Raw genomic sequence first — 24,795 nt, 5'->3', positions numbered from 1 at the left:
ATGGTCGAAAAATTCCCATAGACACACTCCAAAACCTTGTGGACAGCCTTCCCAGAGGAGTTGAAGCTGTTATAGCTGCAAAGGCTGGGCCAACTTAATATTGAACCCTACGGACTAAGACTGGGATGCCATTTAAGTTCATGTGCGTGTAAAGGCAGGCGTCCCAATACTTTTGGTAACATAGTGTATATATATATATATATCTATATACACATACATATACATACAAACACACGCGCGCTACGAATGATTTGTAAATCAGCCCTAGAATTACCTCTATGATGTCACTGGTTGCGCAAGGATATGCTGATGACATTTTAAAAATGGAAGCTTCAACAATGACTGCACCACTAATCCACAAACAATGGGTTGGAGAAATGTAGCCTAAAATGACAGTGCTCACCCTTTCTACCGATGGTCTTGAAAGATTCTCCATACTATCACAATATATTATAATTGAATATTAGCAGGAGGTCAGTACAAAAGTTAAGATTTCAGTTGAGTTTCTTCTAGTTCAGGTTAGAAATTAAAGGAAAGCCTCTAACTGGCTGTCAGAGTGCCAACATCTATCCAATAAAGTACACACTATAAGAAAATTGGGCAAACGATCGTCTGATTTTCATTGTTGTTTCACAGCAAATCGAAACCGATGAACGAAAATTTGTACGAAAATTCTCGTATGATAAAGGAATTTTCTTTTGTTTATTGTTTCTGATCATGCGCAGTCTCTCGTTTCTGATTTTTCTTGTACGAAAATGGTACACATTGAGCCGATCCACACTAGCGCGACATGTCAGGCGACTTTTCAGCCTGACAAGTCGCGCTCCCTCACGGTCCATTGACCGCTACAGGATCCGTTCTAATAGGAGCGACACAAGTTGCTCCGACTTAGAAAAAGGGTCCTGTACTACTTCGGGGCGACCTGGAGGCGACTTGCATTGACTTCAATTATGTGCATGCAAGTTGCTCCGAAGTCGTGGTGCATGGGAATGCACAAGTCGCCCCCCAAGTAGTAAGGAGTCGTGCTGCCCCAGTGTGAACCGAGCAAACGAAAATCGTTCGTTCTGTTCCCATACAAGAAACATTTTGGAGTTTGACCCTTCGGGAATTTTCGAACGGTAAGTCGGAATCGGCTGTTAAAAAGTTGTGTGCACACTATACGAGAATCCTACAAAAGTTCCTTGGATGAAAATTCTCACCCGGTTTTCTTATGAGCCTAATGGGCCATACACACTATAAGATTTTCTGAAGACTTTTTCCTTTAGACTTACCAATCCATATAATAGGAGGTCAAACCTAAACACTTTCAATTTTTATGCAATCTGGCAGGCCCTTGCACTACATAGAAAAGGTAAATCTGAAGGAAATCTAACCACAAAAGTTGGATAGTGTGTATCCAGCTTTAGTCTTTGCAGATCAGATAAAATGACTTTCCTTAAAGGTCTTGGTTACACAGGCTTCTGTTTGTTTATCAAGATCTAACAAAGAATTTATTAGCACTCCTATTTAAAAGAGAAGTATGAGATTTTTATTTTATCTCACTTACCTAGGTGGATGCTGCATCTGTCCCCTGCCTGTTCTAACGCTGAGAACTGAGTGATCAAACACTGCTGATCGCTCGATTCTCAGAGCTCCGTGAGCAGAGAGCTGCTGACTGTAAGTTACCAGCGCTGATCCTTCCCGAGCCTGGACCGACTTTGTGACATCTTCAGCTTAAGACGGATTCAGCCCGCTGTCTGCTGAAAACGGGTCACAGGACTGCAAAACGATCTGCGCTCTTGTGATCCACAGGAGAAGTACAGCCAAATGAGCTTTGGCTCTACATCTCCTTTAAGATCTGTTTAACCACTTTACAACTGCCTGCCACAGCAGCTGCTCCTGGGTGCACCGCCGTAGGTATACGTTGGTCGCGCGCAGGCAGGTAGGTAGGGGGCGAGCAGGGAAGCTGATTACTGCCTGACACCCGCAATCGTTCCCCGCTGAGAGAGAAGGACGGTCAGCTGTTGTAAACACAGCTGACCGTTGTTCTCCCTGGAATGATCATAGAGCTCCTGTGATCCTTCTATATAGGAACACAGGTCTCTGTGATCATTTCACAAGCCACGCCTCCCACAGTTAGAAACACTCCCCTAGGTACACATTTAACTCCTTATTCATCCACAGTGTTAACCCCTTCCCTGCCAGTGTCATTATTACAGTAACAGTGAATATTTTTAGCACTGATTTCTGTAGTAATGTCACTGGTCCCCCGAAAAGTGTCCAAAATGTCAGTTAGGGGTCCGATCTGTCTGCCGCAATGTCGCAGTCCCGCAAAAAAAAAAAAAAAATCGCAGATCGCCGCCATAACTAGTAAAAAAAAAAAAAAAAGAGAAATTACATAAATCTTTCCCGTAGTTAGTAGACGCAATACATTTTGCGCAAACCAATCAAAATACGTTTATTGCAATTTATTTTACCAAAAATATGTAGCAGAAAACAAATTGGCCTAAAATGTTAAAAATTTTTGATTTTTACATTTTTTTTTTTTTTGGGGAATGTCGTATAGCACAATGTGAAAAATATGGTTTTCTTTTTTTTTTTTTTCAGAATTGTCGCTCTTTTTTTGTTTATAGTGCAAAAAATAAAAATCGCACATGTGATTAAATACCACTCAAAAAAAAAAAAAAAAAATGGATTTTTGTAAGAACTTACCGTAAAATCCTTTTCTCTTAAGCTCATTGACAGACGTAGTCTTCTTGATTCTCAAGAGCTGGGTTATGTTGTCTCCGCAGGAGTAGGACTAGGCAGAATGACAAAACGTTCTGGCTCCACCCTAGGGGGCAGTCCCTGAGGGTATATCCTCCCTCTCTCTGCTACAGGGAATCAGTTCTGTTTAAAGCAGTACAGAGAATTTAACCCAACCCAACTCAATGATAGAGGGGCGGGTACTACGTCTGTCAATGAGCTTAAGAGAAAAGGATTTTACGGTAAGTTCTTACAAAAATCCATTTTTCTCTATCGCTCATTGACAGACGTAGTCTTCTTGATTCTCAAGAGCTGGGACATCCAGAAGCAGTGCCACAAATGAGGGGTGGGATTGACAAAATCAAATCCAATCTAGTAGGCCCAACCGGTGCCAAACTAGAAGTTTTAAAGGCTCATTATAAACAAAGAATGAGACTAAAGAAAAATTTTCCAACGGAAAAAACCCTCGAGGTAGACCACTGGTCTCCTCAAATTGCGGCCTGCAAAACCTTGCGGCCAAATGAGGCATCAGACGATGCCATTACATCAATTTTATAATGTTTAGAGAAGGTATGCACCGACGACCAGGTAGCCGCCTTGCACACCTGGACCACTGACGCCTGATGGCGAAAGGCCCATGACGCACTAAGTGCCCGAGTGGAGTGCGCCTTAACAGGGAACGGGGGCTCCCGACCCTTAATAGAATAAGCCTGCACTACCGTCTGTCTGATCCATCTGGAAATGGTCGCGGCAGATGCAGGCAACCCCTTTTTGGGTCCATCTGGGATCACAAAAAGTGAATCCGTCTTGCGAAACGAGTCTGTCGTTTTCAAGTATACCCTGATCGCCCGGACCACATCCAAGGAGTGCAAAGCAAATTCCCGAGGATGACTGGGCTTAGGACACAGGGAAGGTAATACAATTTCTTCATTCAGATGAAATTCTGAAACCACTTTTGGTAGGAAGGATGGATTCGGACGAAGAACCACCTTATCTCTATGAACCACCAGATATGGTGAACGACAAGATAATGCGGCCAGCTCTGACACCCTGCGTGCAGAAGTAATAGCCACCAAGAAGGCCACCTTCTGGGACAACGTGGGTAGAGGAATCTCCCTAATATCTTCAAAGGGAGGTTTCTGAAGAACCGACAACACTAAATTAAGATCCCAGGGGGGTAACGGCGCGTGCACTGGCGGAGCCAGATGTCACACCCCCTGGATGAAATTCCGCACCAAGGAATGAGTAGCCAAAGGCTTCTGAAAGAAGATGGCTAATGCTGAGACCTGACCCTTGATAGTACTCAAGGCCAGTTTCTGCTCAACCCCTTGTTGCAGAAAAGCTAATATTCGACTAATCGAATAAGACCGAGGACGGAACCCCAAAGGTTCACACCATGCAATGTAGGACTTCCATGTGCGATGATAAATCTTTCTGGAAGTCGCTTTCCTTGCTTCAACTAGAGTAGGAATAACTGAAGCTGACAAACCTTTGTCCTTCAGCACCTGGGTCTCAATAGCCAGGCCGTTAAAGCCAGCGATCGTAAAGCAGGATGGAAGATCGGTCCCTGAGACAGAAGATCCTCTCTGAGAGGAAGTCTCCACGGGACGTCCGCCACCAGTCTGACCATGTCGGCGTACCAAGCTCGACGAGGCCAGTCCGGAGCTACCAGGATTACTGGGATTCCTTCCTCCTCTACCCTGCGAAGAAGTCTTGGCAGTAACGCGAGAGGAGGGAAGGCATATATTAGCTGGTATTGCCCCCACGGGGCGATCAGTGCGTCTGCGGTTTCTGCTAGAGGATCGCGGGAGCGAGCCACGAATCTCTGAACTTTCCTGTTGAATCGTGATGCCAACAGATCCACATCCGGGGTGCCCCACCGTAGGCACAATTGGTGGAAAACGTCTGGATGGAGGGACCATTCCCCCTGATCCAGGGTCTGACGGCTGAGATAATCTGCCTGCCAATTCTCCACCCCCGGAATGAACACCGCAGAGATTGCTGGAACAAATCGTTCCGCCCAGCGAAGAATGCAAGCCACTTCCTTGGCCGCTCGGACACTCTTGGTGCCCCCCTGGTGATTGACATAAGCCACGGCCGTGGCATTGTCCGACTGGATTCGAACCGGGCTGCCCTGGAGCTGCTCGGTCCAGTGAATCAGACAAAGTCTGATCGCTCTCAGTTCCAATACATTTATCGGTAATCTGGATTCTTCCGGGGACCAAAGTCCCTGGGCAGATAATTGACCGAGAATTCCTCCCCATCCGGATAGACTGGCATCCGTGGTCACTATCGTCCAATATATTGGCAGAAATGACTTTCCCTGGCTGAGCATTGGAGACCGAAGCCACCAAACCAGAGACTCTCTGGTCTGTTTGCTCAATCGTATCTGATTGTCCAGGGATTCCGGATTCCGATTCCATCTGAGGAGAATCTCTTGCTGAAGAATTCGGGTATGGGACTGGGCAAATGGGACTGCTTCGAAGGAAGCCACCATCAACCCCAGAACCCTCATGCAAGTCCGAAGGGAAGACCAGTTGTTGGACAGTAACAACTGGACTGCTGATTGAATCTTTCGAAGTTTCCCTACCGGAAGAAACACTCTTGTCCTGACTGTGTCTAGAATTAGACCCAGATATTCGAGCCTCTGGGTGGGAACCAGAAAAGACTTTTGCTGGTTCACCAGCCACCCGAATTCCTGTAAAGAAATCATAGTAATTTCTATGTTTTGTAGCAAGGTCTGAGGAGACTCTGCATGAAGCAGAAGATCGTCTAGGTAACCTAGAATCGATATACCTCTTTGGCGCAGAAGTGCCAACATTGGGGCCAACACCTTTGTGAAGACCCGCGGAGCCGTGGCGAGACCGAAAGGTAACGCCACAAACTGATAGTGGTTCTCCTCTACGGAAAAGCGTAGAAAACGCTGATGTCCTGCGAAAATGGGAATGTGAAGATAGGCGTCCTTGATGTCTATGGACGCTAGGACATCCCCTGGATGCAGGAAGGCTGCTACCGTGCGAATGGACTCCATTCTGAATCTTCTTATGTTGACGAAAGAATTGAGTGCTCTTAAGTCCAGAATTGGACGCACTTTGCCCTCTTTCCTGGGTATTGTAAACAGGTTTGAATAAAACCCTTGAAACCGTTCTGTCCAAGGAACGTGGACTACCACTCCTTGTTGTAGTAGATCTGTGACTGCTCTCCGCAGATCTTCTAGACGATCCGGAGATAGTCGGATATTGGAAGGGAAGAATCGCGCCGGTGGGAGAGATCGAAACTCGATCTTGTACCCTGACTTTATGACTTCGCAAACCCATTTGTCCGGGATTCTGGAAAGCCATGGATCCGGGAACCGGCGAAGACGTCCCCCCACCCCAGTTATGGGTGGGGGCGCACCTTCAGGCTTTGGATGGTTTATCTTCAGGTCTGGAGGGGGCGGGCTTTTGCTTGCCCGACCAACGACCCCTGATGCCTCCTGCAGGAGGCTTGGAGGACTTAGTTTTTTCACCCGCTGGACGAAAAAACCTCTTGTGAGCAGAAAAAGAAGGCCCTCGTCTTTGACGAGTTCCTCTACCTTTAAAATTTTGCGGTAAAAAGGTGCTTTTTCCACCGGTGAGATCCTTAATGATCTCATCTAAGTTGGCTCCAAATAGACGTTCTCCTGAAAAGGGGATATTAGCCAATGCTTTTTTGGAACCTTGGTCGGCTATCCAACCTTTTAGCCACAGTGTACGCCTGAGAACCACTGCTGAGACTGATGCTCGCGCCATTAATGGAGTGGCGTCTAACGCCGCATCACATACAAATTGTAACCCCTGTATCATTTGTTCCAACAAATCTGATACCGCCTGAGGGACTTCTTCTAAGTCCCGGCGTAACCACTTAGTCCATTCAGTTACAGCCTGCGAAACCAGACCAATAGCAATTATTGGCCTGAAAGCTGATCCAATCAAGGAAAACATGGTGCGAGACATAGCTTCTATCTTGCGATCCACTGGATCTTTAAAAGACGGAGCGTCTTCCAAAGGAATAACCGTGGCTTTATTCAATCTAGCAATTGGTGAATCCACCACAGGTGGTTCTGTCCATTTCTTAATAAGGGTTTCCTCAAACGGATAACGCCTGTCAATGCGTTTGGAAATATTAAAAGTGCGTTTTGGCAGACGCCATTCTTCATCGATTGGATTGCCAAAACATTTGGGCAATGGAAAAACCTTTGCCACTTTGATGCGCTTTTTAGTCCCAAAAGGGATCTCAGTTTCAGCTATTTCTGATGGAATACCCTGTAACCTTAAAGTCTCTTGAACAGATACAATGAGTGCGTTTACCAACGCTTCCTCTCGGGCTATGGCAGATGCCGAAACATCCTCCTCACTGTCTGAAGAGACAGGACCCGAGACACCAATACCAGATGAAGTACCTGCAACTGCAGAAATAGGCTCAGAGTCTGAATCCGAGGTTTCAGATAATAAGGGGTTAGGCGGGGGTCGCTTTCTTGCGCCCTGTCCCTGACAAGCCACTTCCACCCGGGACACAAAAGTTTCCATAATGGCTGACAAAGATTCAATTGTCAATGGGGTGCTGGAGGATCCCGCAGACCCCTCGAGGGGATCCGGAGGAGATACATGAGTGGCAGGGTCCATGTTAATACAGGACACTTTTTGCCAGCAATAAACAAAAAACTTCTTTTTTTTTTTTTTTTTTTTGTGTGTCTCCCCCTAGCGCAATAGCGCCCCTCAGAGTACCTGCTTCTCGATCCCAGAGAGAGAGAGAGAGGGACCCCCAAGGCTCACCAACCGATGCAGTGCAGTTTCCAACAAACTGCAGCCAGCGTCTGTCTTACACAGACTGGAAGGAGCTGTTTGCTTTTTCCCGGGCAGAAGGCGTGGCTCCGCCCCCTGTGTACGCCTTCCGGCGTTCCCAGCCCTCCACGAGGAAGCTGGGCTCACAAAACATGGCCGCCCCCATAGAAGAGACATAAGACTCCAAAAACATGGCGGCCGGCGTGACCTGAGGACATACATGCATTCGGTCTACGGCAAAATGGCGGCGGACCGCCGATATCGTCTTCCCAGCACATCCACCTGCACTCTGCTGAGAGGTGACATATGGATCTACAGAGATACACTGCACATAAGGTAGGATTATACCTCCTATGTTTGCTGTAATGTTACAGTCTGCTGGGTAGAGTGTTAGCTCTTGAACCAAGTCCACTTCCCACAAACACATGCTGTATTACAAGGGGGACTTGTAAGTGTCAGATATATACTGACCATGTATGGAGGGGCCCATAATATATACTGCCTCATAAATGAGGAAAAAAGGGAACGTTTTACTCACCATACCGAACCGACAGGCACCCTCTCTTCATAATACCCTCTCCACCGAGGTGGGGGTTTGTGGACGCCTCGACTCTCTGGTCCTGGCGTCCAAGCGAGCTTTTAACTCGCAAAGTCAGCCCCTTTACTGGGACTCCGTCGCGGCCGACTCAGCGCACTGGTCTGCACGCGCTTTTAGGCAGAGACCGGGGTGACCACTGGATCTCACATCCAGCCCGTCGCCCGGCCCCGCATACTTACTTGAATATGTCGCGGCCGACCAAGCGCAATGCCTGGTCTGCACGCGCTCGTAGGCCGGCTGGGGTGACCACAAGTGTCGCCCAGTCCGGCATTTTTGCTTGAAGATCTCACAGGAAAAAAACACTGGAGAAAACTACCTAAAAAATGTCTTTTTCTTAAAGAAAAAAAGTCTTGCCAGGACCAAAAGATCCCAGCAAGGAACTTAGGTCCTTACTCCTGACTAGACAGAAAAAAACTGATTCCCTGTAGCAGAGAGAGGGAGGATATACCCTCAGGGACTGCCCCCTAGGGTGGAGCCAGAACGTTTTGTCATTCTGCCTAGTCCTACTCCTGCGGAGACAACATAACCCAGCTCTTGAGAATCAAGAAGACTACGTCTGTCAATGAGCGATAGAGAAAAGACTATTTGTGGGGGAAAAAAATGATAAAATGTCATGTCATATGGGTACAGCATTGCATGCCTACGCAATTGTCATTCAAAGTGTGACAGCGCTGAAAGCTGAAAATTGGCCTGACAGGAAGGGGGTGAAAGTACCCGGTATTGAAGTGGTTCATTTATAAAATATTTTCCCATTTGTTTAGCTTATTTTATTAGATCTCTCTTTATTTATTATATCTCTCATCTGGGTAGTTAGAAGAAGGTATATAGATCAAATATAGTAACTAGCAAAATGTGAAAGCACCCAGAAGGACGGAGTAGAAGAAGCACAAACTGCCTTTAAATGCGAACTCCTAAGATGCAATAGAAATATGTTGCTAGTAGAAAATGCTATAAACATGCATCATATATGGTGAATCCTGAGGAGTAGAAGGAGTGAGCACTGTATTTATCTCAGCCATACAATGAGGTGTGTGACATCCAGATTTACCTGTGAGCAGAGAAGACGGTCTCCTGACTTTCCCACCTAGTCTGACCCAAGCATAAAGAGAAGGAGAGGAAAGAAAGAAGCAGTTATACTAATGATAACAATGCGTTATGTGTACACCAACCTTTCCTAAATAAAGCAAATCTAAACTCAACAACACAAAAATCATTGCAATGCAGCTTACCGCTCTGTAGATGTGGTGCCTGCATTCCTTTTCTTTTTTTTAGGCTTTTTTCTTTATTTTCACTCAGTGATCCTTCCTATAGGACGCTTCCTGCCCAAGGGTGACCACGCTCACTCACTGGAGTGTATTTAACCTCTTGTTGCCGCCGCCCACTCTTTAGCCGCTTCGCACCGGCTACATACATATTTTCAGCCTCTCGGCGGGTGGGCTTTTAAAGCGGTTGTAAACCCGAGGGAAAAAAAAAAAAAAACCTGGAAGACAAAGGCATAATGAGCTAGTATGCATCGCATACTAGCTCATTATGTATTACTTACCTTAGAACGAAGCCCCGACACGGACCCCCGGACATCACTGCGGGCGCTGCCATGATCCCTCGGCGTCTCTTTCGGGTTCGGCGGCTCCAGCGCTGTGATTGGCCGGAGCCGCGATGACGTCACTCCCTCGCATGCGCGCGTGAGTGATTTTCCGGCAAGCTCCCGGCAAGCAAAACTGAAGGTCCCCCCGGACCTTCAGAGCGCATGCGCCGCTCGCGTGAGCGGCTGCATGCACTGCAAATATCTCCTAAACCGGCACGGTTTAGGAGATATTAATTGTACCTACAGGTAAGACTTATTATAGGCCTTATTATAGGCTTACCTGTAGGTAAAAGTGTCAAAAAGCGGGATACTACCGCTTTAAAGTGTTACTAAACCCACAACAGTAAAATCAGTCTGTATATGTAGTAAGGCATGATTGTTCTATTCACTGTGGAACCCAAGGGGTTAATCATTTGCATTGTGTAAAAAGGCCTTTTGATCCTGTCTTCTCTGATCCTCCCATTCATCAACTGTCCTAAACCCATCTCCTGATATTACAGAGGGTAGGGGACAAGCTGCACATTCTCAGTTTGATGTATATTGCTAGAAAGTTTTTTTCTTTTCCTGGGATGGTGCATGCGATCAGCACAGGGCCAATCAGCACTGTCCAGACACAGGATCAGGGGTCCTGCAGCCGAGTAGAATGAAAATTTCTCCTATAAGCTTTAAGCAGACATTTATAGAAGTCACAAGACTACTTTATACTGCTGGTGAGAAAAGGTATTTAGCAGTTTATATTTACTAAAATAATTGCATTTCCATGTTCTTTGTACTGTGGGAGACCAGATATAGCAAATGCAGGCTCCTGGGGAGATCAGATATAGTGACTGCAGGCTCCTGGGAAGACCAGATATAGTGACTGCCTGCTCCTGGGGAGACCAGATATAGTGACTGCAGGCTCCTGGGGAGATCAGATATAGTGACTGCAGGCTCCTGAAGAGACCAGATATAGTGACTGCAGGCTCCTGGGGAGATCAGATATAGTGACTGCAGGCTCCTGGGAAGACCAGATATAGTGACTGCAGGCTCCTGGGAAAACCAGATATAGTGACTGCCTGCTCCTGGGGAGACCAGATATAGTGACTGCCTGCTCCTGGGGAGATCAGATATAGTGACTGCAGGCTCCTGAAGAGACCAGATATAGTGACTGCAGACTCCTGGGAAGACCAGATATAGTAACTGCCTGCTCCTGGGGAGACCAGATATAGTGACTGCAGGCTCCTAGGGAGACCAGATATAGTGACTGCAGGCTCCTGGGGAGACCAGATATAGTGACTGCAGACTCCTGGGAAGACCAGATATAGTGACTGCAGGCTCCTGGGAAAACCAGATATAGTGACTGCAGGCTCCTGGGAAAACCAGATATAGTGACTGCCTGCTCCTGGGGAGACCAGATATAGTGACTGCCTGCTCCTGGGGAGATCAGATATAGTGACTGCAGGCTCCTGAAGAGACCAGATATAGTGACTGCAGACTCCTGGGAAGACCAGATATAGTAACTGCCTGCTCCTGGGGAGACCAGATATAGTGACTGCAGGCTCCTAGGGAGACCAGATATAGTGACTGCAGGCTCCTGGGGAGACCAGATATAGTGACTGCAGACTCCTGGGAAGACCAGATATAGTAACTGCCTGCTCCTGGGGAGACCAGATATAGTGACTGCAGGCTCCTAGGGAGACCAGATATAGTGACTGCAGGCTCCCGGGGAGATTAGATATACTGTAGTGACTGTAGGCTCCTGAAGAGAGCAGATATAGTGACTGCAGGATCCTAGGGAAGACCAGATATAGTGACTGCAGGCTCCTGGGGAGACCAGATATAGTGACTGCAGGCTCCTGGGGAGATCAGATATAGTGACTGCAGGCTCCTAGGGAGACCAGATATAGTGACTGCAGGCTCCTGGGGAGACCAGATATAGTGACTGCAGGCTCCTGGGGAGACCAGATATAGTGACTGCAGGCTCCTGGGGAGACCAGATATAGTGACTGCAGGATCCTGGGGAGACCAGATATAGTGACTGCAGGCTCCTAGGGAGACCAGATACAGTGAATTCAGGCTCCTGGGGAGACCAGATATAGTGACTGCAGGGTCCTGGATTTAGTAACACTTTAATGCCGAGGGGCCGCTTGTAGAAGGCGCTGCATAAACAACTTACCGTGCTGAGAGCGTGCTCCCTGCACGGTGGTCGACGGGAATTGGTAATCTACCGATGCATACTTTCGATCGGGAGCTTTCCAATCATGTGAACGCTGTGACAGTGTGAATGTCGCACCTGGCCTCTGAGAGTCAGAGAAGAGCGGGGGCCATTTGTTCCTCGGTCAGCTCTATGGTAAACTTCCACCGCCAGCAGATTCCTTCTCTGGCTCGCTGATCGCACCGGCACTATGATAAATATTATCGATTTATAAAAAAAAATAAAAAAATAAAATGTATTCATCAATTTAGGCCAATATGTATTCTGCTACATACTTTTGGTAAAAAAAAATCCTACAAAGCATATATTGATTGGTTTGCACAAAAGTTATCGCGTCTACAAACTATGGGATACATTTATCGCCATTTTATTTAATTGTTTTTACTAGTATTGGCGGTGATCAGAGATTTTTAGCGGGACTGCGACATTGCGGCGGACAAATCTGGCACTAAGTGACACTTTTTGTGGACCAGTGAAACCACTACAGAAATTAGTGCTAAAAAAAAATAAAATGCACTGTCACTGTATAAATGACACTGGCAGGGAAAGGGTTAGGTTAAGGTGATCAAGGGGTCATGTGTGCTACTAGAGAGTGCTTTCTAACTGTGAGGGCAGTGGATGTACTAGAGGAAAAGAGATCTGTGTTTCAGCTTAGCTTGTTTACATAGGCAGACCGCCGTTCTGTCATTCCACCTAAGGATCGACGGGTCCCAGCGGCCATCGCGGCCACCGGGCCCGCTGATTGGCTCCCGATGTGCCCGATCACAGCAGGAGCGGCCCTCCAGGAGCAGGCGCGCACCCCCAAAATCTCATGCACAAAATCAAGTAGTTATAAGTGATTTTGTGCAGCCGGGCCGCCTTGCTGCAATACATATGTGGCAGGCGGTCTGGAAGTGGTTAAAGTGGATGTAAACCCTTACATATATCCAGTGCATTAACTGGCCTCAGGTGATGCACAGAGATAGAACAAATCCTCCTACATAAGTTGTACCTGTTTATTTGCAGTCTTCTCTCCTACATCTGTTCAAACTGCTGAATTTATAAAGCTTGTTTGAGAGTTCAGAAAAAAAGGGGGCGGAGAGCTGAAACCACACACTGAGCTCAGTGAGGAGAGCTCTGAGAGCTGATTGGTGGGATGAGACACACCCCCCTCCACAAAGCACACAGGAACAGAGCTGAGGCTGTCAATCTGCAGGAGCTCCCTCTCCTGTCACCATTTTTCTCCTGGTGTCGGAAAACTTGTCAGAAGTGACTCATGCTGATAGCAGAGGAACGAAGCAGCAGACAGAAATTACACCTAGAGCTCTGGATTGAGACAAGTACACACTACAGATGGATATGCTTTGTTCATATCTCATGTCTGAGGTTTACAACCACTTTAATGCAGAAGAGACATAATATGGCGCTTCTCCATTAGAAATCCTGCCTGTTCACAATTTTTATGTTAAAGCTCAAGTTTGGCCTCCAATATAAATCGGCCCTAGCATGTGTATGAATGTGAGATAGGGACATTAGATTGTAAGCTCCTCGAGGACAGAGACTGATGTAAACGTACAATATGTAAATTGTCCAAGCTATATAAATACCTGTAAAATAAAAATTCCTTTCTAGGATTTCTACCATGTCCATAGAAATCCTTGCCCCCCCCCCCCCCCAATGGCATCTTCATGTACCTTGCCCCCCCCTAATGGCGTCTTCATGTACCTTGCCCCCCCCCCCCCAACGGCGTCTTCATGTACCTTGCTCCCCCCCCACCCCCCAACGCTCCATTTTGATGCTCATGTGTACACAAGACAGCCCTGATCACATTATTCTGATATAAACATCCTTGGGCATTGGTTTAGCGTATAGATGATTTCCGATCTTCCAGCAGACTCTGCTCGGGGGGGTGTACACGCCTTACCTGAAATGCCATCTAAACCCAGACTTTACCCTCCCCGTCCCTGCTCTGTTCCAGCTGATGCATCTTAGATCAAGGCGACGTCTCCCCATGGGGAACAGAATTGGGAAGCGTCTGCCTGCCTTTTCCTATCACAGCCTCACATGCTTCTTACAAGACTTAAGAGAGAATTGATACAAAGCAGATTAGAGGAGCCTTGCCAACCAGGACTGGGCACATCCGGAACATCCAAGAGAGAGCCACAGATGTGCCAGTGGGGGGGCTACATAAAACATATTTACTCCGAGCAAGATTTCACTCCAAAGCATGCAGAAAAATAAAAGAAGGCGCAGTTCTGGTTTTGGCCAGGAGAGGCAGCAGAGTCCAGAAAGACTGATTTGCACATTTCACAGGGGAGAAGTTTAAACAAAATCTCGATTTACCTAAAAGGCGAAAAATCGAGCAATTTAGGAACCACTTACGGCGATCAAGGACTTTTATAAATCCATTTAGTTCTGAGTTTTCGTTTGTATAAAAATAATAAATATATACGCACATACATGCATATATATATATTTTTTTTTATATGTATATATATATATATATATATATATATATATATATATATATATATATATACATATACACACATGAATGGATAAAGGAATTGCTGCTCTTACTGATAGCATATCACAAACTAGTACAAAAAGCTGCCAACACATGATCCTGAATGTGGAAACAGATCTAATTAAGCAAATAAGAAAAATAGTGTAGCGCTATTGTCCTTCAGAAGATAACTAATAAGTCCATATCACATGAAATCAAAGAAAAAATGTATCATTCCAAAAAGAAGAACTCCACAGAAATGGTGCACAATTCCCAAAAGAAAAATCGTATGCCTCTTTAATGCTGGAAACCATGTGAAGAAAAGCCGCCACCATGAAGGGTTAATCAGCCTCTTACCAAAACTCTATGATCCTAGAGACCTCTCAGCTTCCCTCTTACCGATAGGTCCAACGCCCCTCTCACAGGTTAACAGGTCATGTGAAAAACAAAACACTCCTCATGGTGTAATACTGTCACACACGTTTAATCAGGCATAAAAAGACAAATGGCTACTTACAATTAGCCCAGAGATACAGAGCATGTCCTGTAACATCCCATTCACTTGGTGTAAGTTGGTTTCAAACCAAGAAAATGGCCGCCGTGTCCCCCGTCCGTAGCGGCATGACGTGCCGCAAGCTGCTCCTACGTGTTTTGTCACACGTTGACGTCGGTAAGAGGGAAGCTGAGAGGTCTCTCCCTGACTACTACAATTTGATTTCTGCTGTCTATGATCCCTGTGATAAGGATCATAGAGTTTTGGTAAGAGGCTGATTAACCCTTCATGGTGGCGCCTTTTCTTTCCAGCATTAAAGAGGCATTCGATTTTTCTTTTGGGAATTGTGCATCATTTCTGTGGAGTTCTTCTTTTTGGAATGATACATTTGATTTGATATGGACTTATTAGTTATCTTCTGAAGGACAATAGCGCTACACTATTTTTCTTATATATATATATACACACATACAGTATCTAACAAAAGTGAGTACACCCCTCACATTTTGGTAAATATTTTATTATATCTTTTCATGTGACAACATTGAAGAAATGACACTTTGCTACAATGTAAAGTAGTGAGTGTACAGCTTGTATAACAGTGTAAATGTGCTGTCCCCTCAAAATAACTCAACACAGCCATTAATGTCTAAACCGCTGGCAACAAAAGTGAGTACACCCCTAACTGAAAATGTCAAAATTGGGCCCAATTAGCCATTTTCCCTCCCCAGTGTCATGTGACTCGTTAGTGTTACAAGCTCTGGGGAGCAGGTGTGTTAAATTTGGTGCTATCCCTCTCACTCTCTCATACTGGTCACTATAAGTTCAACATGGCACCTCATGGCAAAGAACTCTCTGAGGATCTGAAAAACTGAATTTTTGTAAAATCTTACCGTAAAATTCCTTTCTCTGAGTCGTCCGACAGTCGCCGCCCACTCATACAGTCTTCACCAATGGGGGTATTGACTACCTACTCCTAAGGAGAGGAAGTCAATACCCCCATTGGAGAAGACTGTATGAGTGGGCGGCGACTGTCGGAGGACGTAAGAGAAAAAAAGAATTGTTGCTCTACATAAAGATGGCCTAGGCTATAAGAAGATTGCCAAGACCCTGGAACTGTGCTGCAGCACGTTGGCCAAGACCATACAGCAAGCAGTTTAACAGGACAGGTTCCACTCAGAATTTTTCAATCGGCTCCCAGGTGCTGCCGCCGCTATCTCTTCACAGTCGGTTCCCTACTGCGCATGCGTGAATCGTGCTGTGCTTTGTGAATGGCCCAGCAGCAGGGGAAGGAGGAGGAGGGGGCCGAACTTGCGGATGACTTTGCCGCAGCAAAGTCAGATGAAAGTCGGAGTGGGTACCTGTCATAACCAGGTACCTGCTCCCCCCAAAAGGTGCCAAATGTGGCAACAGAGTGGGAGAGGAAGGCAAATAATCAGAGCTACACCTTTTGGGGAGAGCTCCGCTTTAAGGTAAAAACGGGGCTGGCGGGTGCAGATCCTCCTAAAAAAAATAAATAAAAGGTTTCCCTTCTACAATCACTTTATAATCTCAAACAATATGTCAGCCCACCCTGAGTTCTCTGTACTACAGAACACCCACCTCCCCCTTCATGATATAAGGATGGGAAGAGCAGGAAATATTTGCAGACCAAAGCATGAGAGCAGCCTATGGTGGCACCTTCGATCCTTCATTGATACAGTACAGTGATCTCGCGTTGTTATCACCCTAGGACAGGCAATGCATTACTGGCAGGATCACCAGGTGAAAAAAAAAAACAAATGCAGGAACCCATCATAGGAATGGTAAGCTGCATTATATTAAACTGTTGCTCTTGGGTTTAAAATATGCTTTACAAAGGTGAATCCTAATAACCTGTTGGTGGGGAGTTTTACAGAGGAAGGCGGACAGGTGGAGAGAGGGGTCAGCTTCATTGTATGTAATCTGAAGAGTAGATGGAGGAAGGGATCATGTGATCAGAGAGAGAACAAAGAAAAGGAAGCAAGCGTGACTTACGACATTCCTCTTCATCGCTGCCATCAAAGCAGTCAGTCAGCCCGTCACACTCCCATCCGCCTGGTATGCACACCCCATCGTTACACATGAAGTTCCCGGGGATGTTACATTCTGTGGTCTGGTTATTCCCAGGTAACAGCTGTCCATCTGCAAGAAGAACACAGGGAAGTGAGAAAGATACAACACAATTTTTATAACACCTAAAAAAACAAAAATGTAATATAATGGTGCTAACCAGTTCTTAGATGTGGAGGCTGCATTTATTTTCTTTTTTATTATCTTTATTTTCACCTGGCGGTTCTGCCAATCACATACTTTGGGGTTGATTTACTAAAACTGGAGTGCAAAATCTGGTGCGGTTGAGCATGGTAGCCAATCAGCTTCTAACTTCAGCTTGTTCAAATAACCACTTCAGCTTCAGAGGGTTTTACCCCCCCTTAACGTCCGTGCGCCGCAGTTTTACTGCGGCTGGCAGCCGCTCCTGGGCAAAGCGACGTAGTACTACGTCGCTCGCTCAGGAGACTCTAGGGGGCGAGTACGCGGCGGCGGCGGCGCTCTGCCGCCCCCACTTTTCAGCCAGGGAGCCAGCGCGTGTGACCGGCGGCTCCGATGGCCGCGGCCACTCGCAATCTCCCGCAGCTGAGGGAGAAAGACAGATGGCTGATGTAAACACAGCTGTCGGTCATTCTCCCTGAAGTGATCACAGAGGCTATGTGATCCTGCTATATAGGATCGCATGTCTCTGTGATGACTTCACAAGCCACGATCCCTGACAGTTAGAATCACGCCCCTAGGGACACATTTAACCCCTTGATCACCAGTACAGTTAACCCCTTCCCTGCCAGTGTCATTTTTACAGTAACAGTGCATATTTGGAGGTCACGAGCGTGGTCACGCCCGGCGTGACCACGTGACCTCCAAGATCGAATGCCGGACGGAGCGGTATCACCCTGGTGTCACTTACGGCAGGTGGGTGAGAGACGGATCGGTATCGGGTGGGTGGGAGATGGAGCGGGTGAGAGACAGAGCAGTATTGAGTGGATGCCGAACATACCACCATACAGCATTGGCTGCACCAAATGCATTTACTCTGGGGAACACAGAAGCTTGGGCGGGAGAGACAAATACTCTACACCCATCTCCTCTCACCAGGCAGTACGTGGAAGGATGACTTTCCTTAACAGAGATATGAGACACCAGTGCGGAACATACAGTAATTTCAATAATTACATCTTGGCAGTGAAATCCAATATGTACAAAACCATGACACCATTTGGTACCATATTCACCGTGTTGGTACTATTGTGGAACATACGTGAATCTAAATAATTAGTTCTTGGCAGTGAAACCCAATATATACAAAATCAGAACACCATTTGGTACCAGGCTTAAGTATCTCCAAGAGAGCCATGCATGTACCAGCATGAGGTGCACCAGATGTATTTACTCCAAGGAACACAGAAGCTTGGACAGGAAAGACAAATACTCTACTCCAGTGATGGCGAACCTTGGCACCCCAGATGTTTTGGAACTACATTTCCCATGATGCTTATGTACTCTACAATGTAGTTGAGCATCATGGGAAATGTAGTTCCAAAACATCTGAACATCTGGGGTGCCAAGGTTCGCCATCACTGCTCTACTCCCATCTCTTCCCACTAGGCAGTATGTGGTAGGATGACTTTTCATAATGGAGATACGAGACACCATAGTGCAGGACACAGCGATTTCAAGAATATGATCTCGGCAGTGAAATCCAATATGTTCAAAACCAATATATCATTAGTACCATGGTGGAAACAGTACAATATTCACCATTGTGGAACATATGTGAATCTCAATGATTAGATCTTGGCAGTGAAATCCAATATGTACAATACCATTGGTACCAAGCCTAGGCATCTCTGAGCGCGCCACACGTGCCAGCATTGGATTTACTCTGAGGAGCACAGAAGCACTCTCATTTCCTCCCACCAGGCAGAACGCGTCAGGCTGACTTTCCTTAATGGAGAAATGAGACACCAGACTGCCGAACATACGGGAATTTCAATAATTAGATCTTGGCAGTAGAAACCAAAGTCAGACAGAAATTCAGTTGCTATAACCCACCCAAAATCCCTTTAACAATTTTTTCATTATGTAACAGATTGCAAACAAAATTTGTCTGATTGGATATCATATAAAATGATACAAAGCAAGGAGCACAAATATCGAAATACAAGCAAAATATAACTCTGACCTTTGTAACTGTTGGCAATTGATCTAAAAAGAAAGAAAAAAAAAACCCACATAATTATTCCACTTTATCTGTCCACTTTTCATTACTAACAACCCGTAATAGCTGAAACTATTCAACGTGACATCCAACAAAAACAGGCTATTACACAACCCAGAACGGCTTTAATCTTCGCTTCATTAGCAACGAATATTCTTTCGCCTGACCAGGCACAATACAGAAGCACAGCTGGAGGTCAAATGCACTAAACTCCCAAATTGCAGGTGAATTATTGATAAAGCCTATCCAGAAACAAGAGCTGTGCCTCGTACCCCCGAGACCCAACGGAGAGGATTTCAAAGGTCACCCAGACACAAGCATTCCTGGCGCTCATCTCAAGTGAAAGAACACAGAAAACGATGCTTTGTAGACTTTCAAACCGTTATTTAAAGGGAAACTTTGTTCTGTTTTTTCTCAGAGGGATTTTCCTTTCTATAATAAATGATGAAAATGTAGTATAAGCAATATGAAAATACTCAAGATTGTCTTTGGAGTCCATTTGTACAATTTACATCCCTGCATGCAAGGTCTTCTGGTTGTGCTTTGGAGGGAGGCGTTGAATGAAGAGTAACAGCGGGGGCCCGGCGTTGGAGAGCAGAGCAGTTTTAACGCCTGGAAATCTTAAAGATGAATTCCCATGTATGCCAATTTTTACAGTTACATTGGCGCAGGTTGAACCAAAGTAACTATTATACACCAAGGGGCGTGGCTTGGTGCCGGACGGTGATGGCTGCTTGATCTCCTCGCTATCTCCCACAGCAGTCCAGCGACAAGACTACAAGAGGTTTTCATCCCTGACAATATGGGGACAACATTGGGAAATCCTTCACAATCCAGATCCCGATCCCCCAGGGATCGCAAGCAAACCACAGCATCCCGGAGCTCTTCAGAGCGCAGGAACGTGAGGCCCTGGCTCCATCTCAGGCCCTGCGTCATGGCGCACACTCGCCCAGCCGCAGCATCGGCCCTTCTCACACTGACCGAGCCCCTAGCACGGAAGCAGGCTCATTCAACGATCAGCCACTAAGCCTAGGAGCCCTCAGGTCAGTAGTATCGGACATTAAAGATACATTGGCGGCTGCCATAGCAGACCTTAAACGGGACATCCAGTCAATGGGCCTGCGGATGGACAACCTGGAAGAGGCCTCAGCGTGCCACGAGACTGACCTCCATCAAGCAAAGAGAACGACACTGTCTCACTCCACACAGTTACGAGATATGCAGAGAAACCTGGAAGACCTCGACAACCACGGACGCAGGCACAATATGAGATTAAGAGGCTTACCCGAAAGTATAGATACCAACCAGATCACACAAACCACAAACGCCATCTTCAACGACCTTTTGGGCAGGCCACTAGACACCTTCTTTGACTTTGAAAGGATACACAGAGCCCTAAGGCCTGAGGGGAGAGATTTGGACCCCCCCCCCCCCCCAGGGACGTTGTCTGCTGCCTGGTAAGCTTTAGGTTGAAGGAAGACCTCCCAAAAAGAGCCAGAGAACGCAGGGAAATACTCTTCCAAGGGGCCGAGATCAAAATCTTCTAAGATCTCTCACCAACTATTATACACCATAGTAAGCAGAAGAAAGATACTCCACTGCAGGCTCCAATCCTGAGGCTACCACCACTGACAGGAGTCGGTTCCTTAAAGTTGTGAGCCACTAGAACAGTCTCTGTATCAGCTACAAAGAAATTTTAATGCTGAAACCAAAAAATTCAGGATGCAGTCAGCCGAAATCGAAAATGACTGTTTTTTTCAAATATATTTATATATATATATATATATATATATATATATATACAGTTCAGACCAAAAGTTTGGACACACCTTCTCATTCAAAGAGTTTTGAAAGACTATGAAAACTGTAGAGTCACACTTCAAGAGGTAGTCACCTGAAATGGTCTTCCAGCAGTCTTGAAGGAGTTCCTAGAGATGCTTAGCACTTGTTGGCCCTTTTGCCTTCACTCTGCGGTCCAGCTCACCCCAAACCATCTGGATTGGGTTCAGGTCCGGTGACTGTGGAGGCCAGGTCATCTGGCGCAGCACCCCATCACTCTCCTTCTTGGTCAAATAGCCCTTACACAGCCTGGAGGTGTGTTTGGGGTCATTGTCCTGTTGAAAAATAAATGATGGTCCAACTAAACGCAAACCGGATGGAATAGCATGGCGCTGCAAGATGCTGTGGTAGCCATGCTGGTTCAGTATGCCTTCAATTTTGAATAAATCCCCAACAGTGTCACCAGCAAAGCACCCCCACACCATCACACCTCCTCCTCCATGCTTCACGGTGGGAACCAGGCATGTAGAGTCCATCCGTTCACCTTTTCTGCGTCGCACAAAGACACGGTGGTTGGAACCAAAGATCTCAAATTTGGACTCCTCAGACCAAAGCACAGATTTCCACTGGTCTAATGTCCATTCCTTGTGTTCTTTAGCCTAAACAAGTCTCTTCTGCTTGTTGCCTTTCTTTAGCAGTGGTTTGCTAGCAGATATTCTACCATGAAGGCCGGATTCACACAGTCTCCTCTTAACAGTTGTTCTAGAGATGTGTCTGCTGCTAGAACTCCGTGTGCCATTGACCTGGTCTCTAATCTCAGCTGCTGTTAACCTGCGATTTCTGAGGCCGGTGACTCGGATGAACTTATCCTCCGCAGCAGAGGTGACTCTTGGTCTTCCTTTCCTGGGGCGGTCCGCATGTCAGCCAGTTTCTTTGTAGCGCTTGATGGTTTTTGTGACTGTACTTGGGGACACTTTCAACGTTTTCCCAATTTTTCGGACTGACGGACTTTCATTTCTTAAAGTAATGATGGCCACTCGTTTTCCTGTACTTAGCTGTTTTTTTCTTGCCATAATACAAATTCTAACAGTCTATTCAGTAGGACTATCAGCTGTGTATCCACCCGACTTCTGCACAACACAACTGATGGTCCCAACCCCATTTATAAGGCAAGAAATCACACTTATTAAACCTGACAGGGCACACATGTGAAGTGAAAACCATTTCAGGTGACTTCCTCTTGAAGTGTGACTACAATTTTCATAGTCATGAAAATAAAGAAAACTCTTTGAGGTATGTCCAAACTTTTGGTCTGTACTGTATATATATATATATATATATATATATATATATATATATATATATATACACACTGTATTCGACTTTTTAATTAACCTCAGCAGCTCTAGCAAAAAGTGGTGGGGCTCTCCCAAGGGGCGATGACATCCCAGATTGATTTGAATGAAATATAAAAAGAGGCCAGACAGTTGTCTGAAGAGTCCACAAGCATTTAGGCTCCATTCACACCTCAGCGTTTGGTAGGTTGAAGCTCGAAAACGATGGAGAAAAAAAAAAATCAATTATTCTCCACTACAAGCCAAATGCCTGAAGCTCAAAAGGGTTTTGGATCTATTTTTGCAGCTCAAATCAGGTAGATTGGTGTGCTTTTGAAGCGTTTTTTTTTTTTTTTTATCTATAGAAATGAATGGAAACGCTTGATTTTTTGTCGTTTTCTCACGCGTTTTTATGCTCAAATGCAATGATTAAAGAGAAATACTAGTTCATAAATAAATAATACATAAATAAAAAAATAATCATACATAAATAAATCATAAATTACAAAATATAAAATAAATAAAATAACCCTAACCCTAATATGAACGCCTAAGCTAACAAAATAAATAGAAAGTAAAGAAATTAAGTAAATAAATAATAAATAAAATAACCTCTAACCCTAACCTTTAACCCCTTGCAAAAAAAAAATAATAATTAATAGTAAATATTAAATAAAAGCAGATGAAAAAGCTGAAAAATATAGTAAATAAATGATGAAACAGATGATATTTTTTCTATTGGCTAATTAAAAAAAAAAACCCAAAGCTCATAAAAATGCTCAAAAACGTAATGCTCAGGTGTGAATGCAGCCTTAATGTTGATAATATGAGAACAGGAAGATAAAAGGTGGCCAACACGTTTCAGGGGCCCCCTTCCTCAGGGCTCAGATAAAAAAAATCACCTAGCTTCCTACTTAACCCCTGAGAGGTCAGGGAACGAAATGATTGCAATCTACGTGTGCTGGAGATACTGCAAGATAATGATTATGCTCATTTCTTAATTGGGATTTCTCAATCTCAGGTTGGGTGACAGGATGGTGACCATATGCAGCAGAGAAAAATACATCAGGTCACAAGGCTGGCTGCGCTGCATAAATCTCAGGGCTGGATGGACAGAAATACAAATCCTTTGGCATGTAAAAAAGCTCTTGTATGGATTCTAGCTTTCGATTTTGGTGCATGTAATATATTTGTTGAACTTCAAATTATGAACGCTAGAAGTGCACTTAATTACAGGTGTAAATTTATGTATTACACTCGACATAGGCCATTCAAATATTTAGAATGTGACATTCAACATCGACCATCCTCAACACCCCCCCCCCCCCCTCCCTGTAACTATGTTGCTTTTGGAAAGGTCTCCCATAGTCATTACTGTACATTGCTAATGAATCTTCCCGCTAACCGCGGGTGACCCCACTATCTGCAGTGACAGTCGGGGATTCTCTGCCAAGCTTGTTACAGGCTTCCAGCAACACGGCGCGCTTCACACTATTCTCTGTGACACCATCAAAGCCTTGCAGGACTTTTTAAAGACTTTGCTTGAGCGAATTATGGGCATACAGAGGCAGATGTTTGCAATGAATATAAGCAAACGGAGCATTTACAGCAATTACTGCACCATGGTAGGGTTGAGTATATACTCAAAATATATATATATATATATATACATATATATATATATATATATAGGAGCCTGTGCCTCATCGAAATGTTGACTTTGTGTGATACTGTATATATATATATATTATATATATACACACATATATAGGGTCTGCTCTCCTCCTTCCCCTCTACCCGGCGACAACCGCTACACCGGTCCCAGGCTCGCAGATAGGCAAGCAGAGCCCACGATACAAAGCAGGTGGGGCGTTCACGGGCTGTGTGGAGCTTTTGCACCAGGACGCAATTTGCTGCCTTGGCGACCTGGCGCCTAGGGTTTGTCAAGCCCTACCCTATTGTATTGCATTTTTTACAGAAAACAACAGAACTGCAGATTGAAAACGAAAGGTAATTTTTTAATAATATTCAATTACAATGACTTGCGTATCCATTCCACTATATTATATTTTGCCGTTTTTTTCCTACAAAAGAGGAGCTACCCTTTAACCACTTGGCACCCGCGCTATTGCCAAAAGGCGACTAAAGTGTTAGCTTAAAATGCTGGGAGGGCATACATGGAAGTTCTTGCGCTGCCCGCGCTCTGTGATCGCTGAGACTCGGCTGATCACTGATGGAGGTAAAGGGCCAATCACAGCAGGCCTTTTACCACGTGATCAGCTGTCAGACAATGACAGCTGATGGTGGAAGTAAACAGAAGCCGGCTATCAGCTTTTTTTTTCCCCCTCATGCTGTCAGCATGAAGAAAAGAAGAAAGCCAGTAACTGGCTTCTGTTAGAGGGGCATCCGTCCCCTTAGTGCCCACCAGTGCCATCTATCAGTGCCCATCAGTACTGCTAATTAGTGCCCACCAGTGTCTCATCACCATTGTTATTTGCCCCCTACCAGTG

The 24,795-nt window shown here is 45.5% G+C and overlaps 1 protein-coding gene across 3 annotated transcripts in view; it reads right to left on the bottom strand.

The window, feature by feature from the left end:
* Window positions 1-24,795, bottom strand: part of LDLRAD3 (low density lipoprotein receptor class A domain containing 3) — a 287,446-nt gene that overhangs the window by 178,655 nt on the left and 83,996 nt on the right. The window contains exons 2-3 of one of the 3 annotated variants that reach the window (XM_082270157.1): window positions 16,898-17,044; window positions 9,173-9,208 (exon numbers count right to left, since the gene is read on the bottom strand). In XM_082270157.1, coding sequence (XP_082126283.1) covers window positions 9,173-9,208; window positions 16,898-17,044 — 183 coding nt within the window. Of the gene's footprint in view, window positions 1-9,172; window positions 9,214-16,897; window positions 17,045-24,795 lie in introns of those variants that run through there. The other 2 variants (XM_082270159.1, XM_082270158.1) reach the window with 2 other exon arrangements.

This window comes from Pelophylax lessonae (assembly GCF_965119305.1).
Source record: "Pelophylax lessonae genome assembly, chromosome: 10".
In the NCBI taxonomy this organism is placed as follows: domain Eukaryota; kingdom Metazoa; phylum Chordata; class Amphibia; order Anura; family Ranidae; genus Pelophylax; species Pelophylax lessonae.
This window is presented reverse-complemented; position numbering and strand designations above follow the sequence as displayed.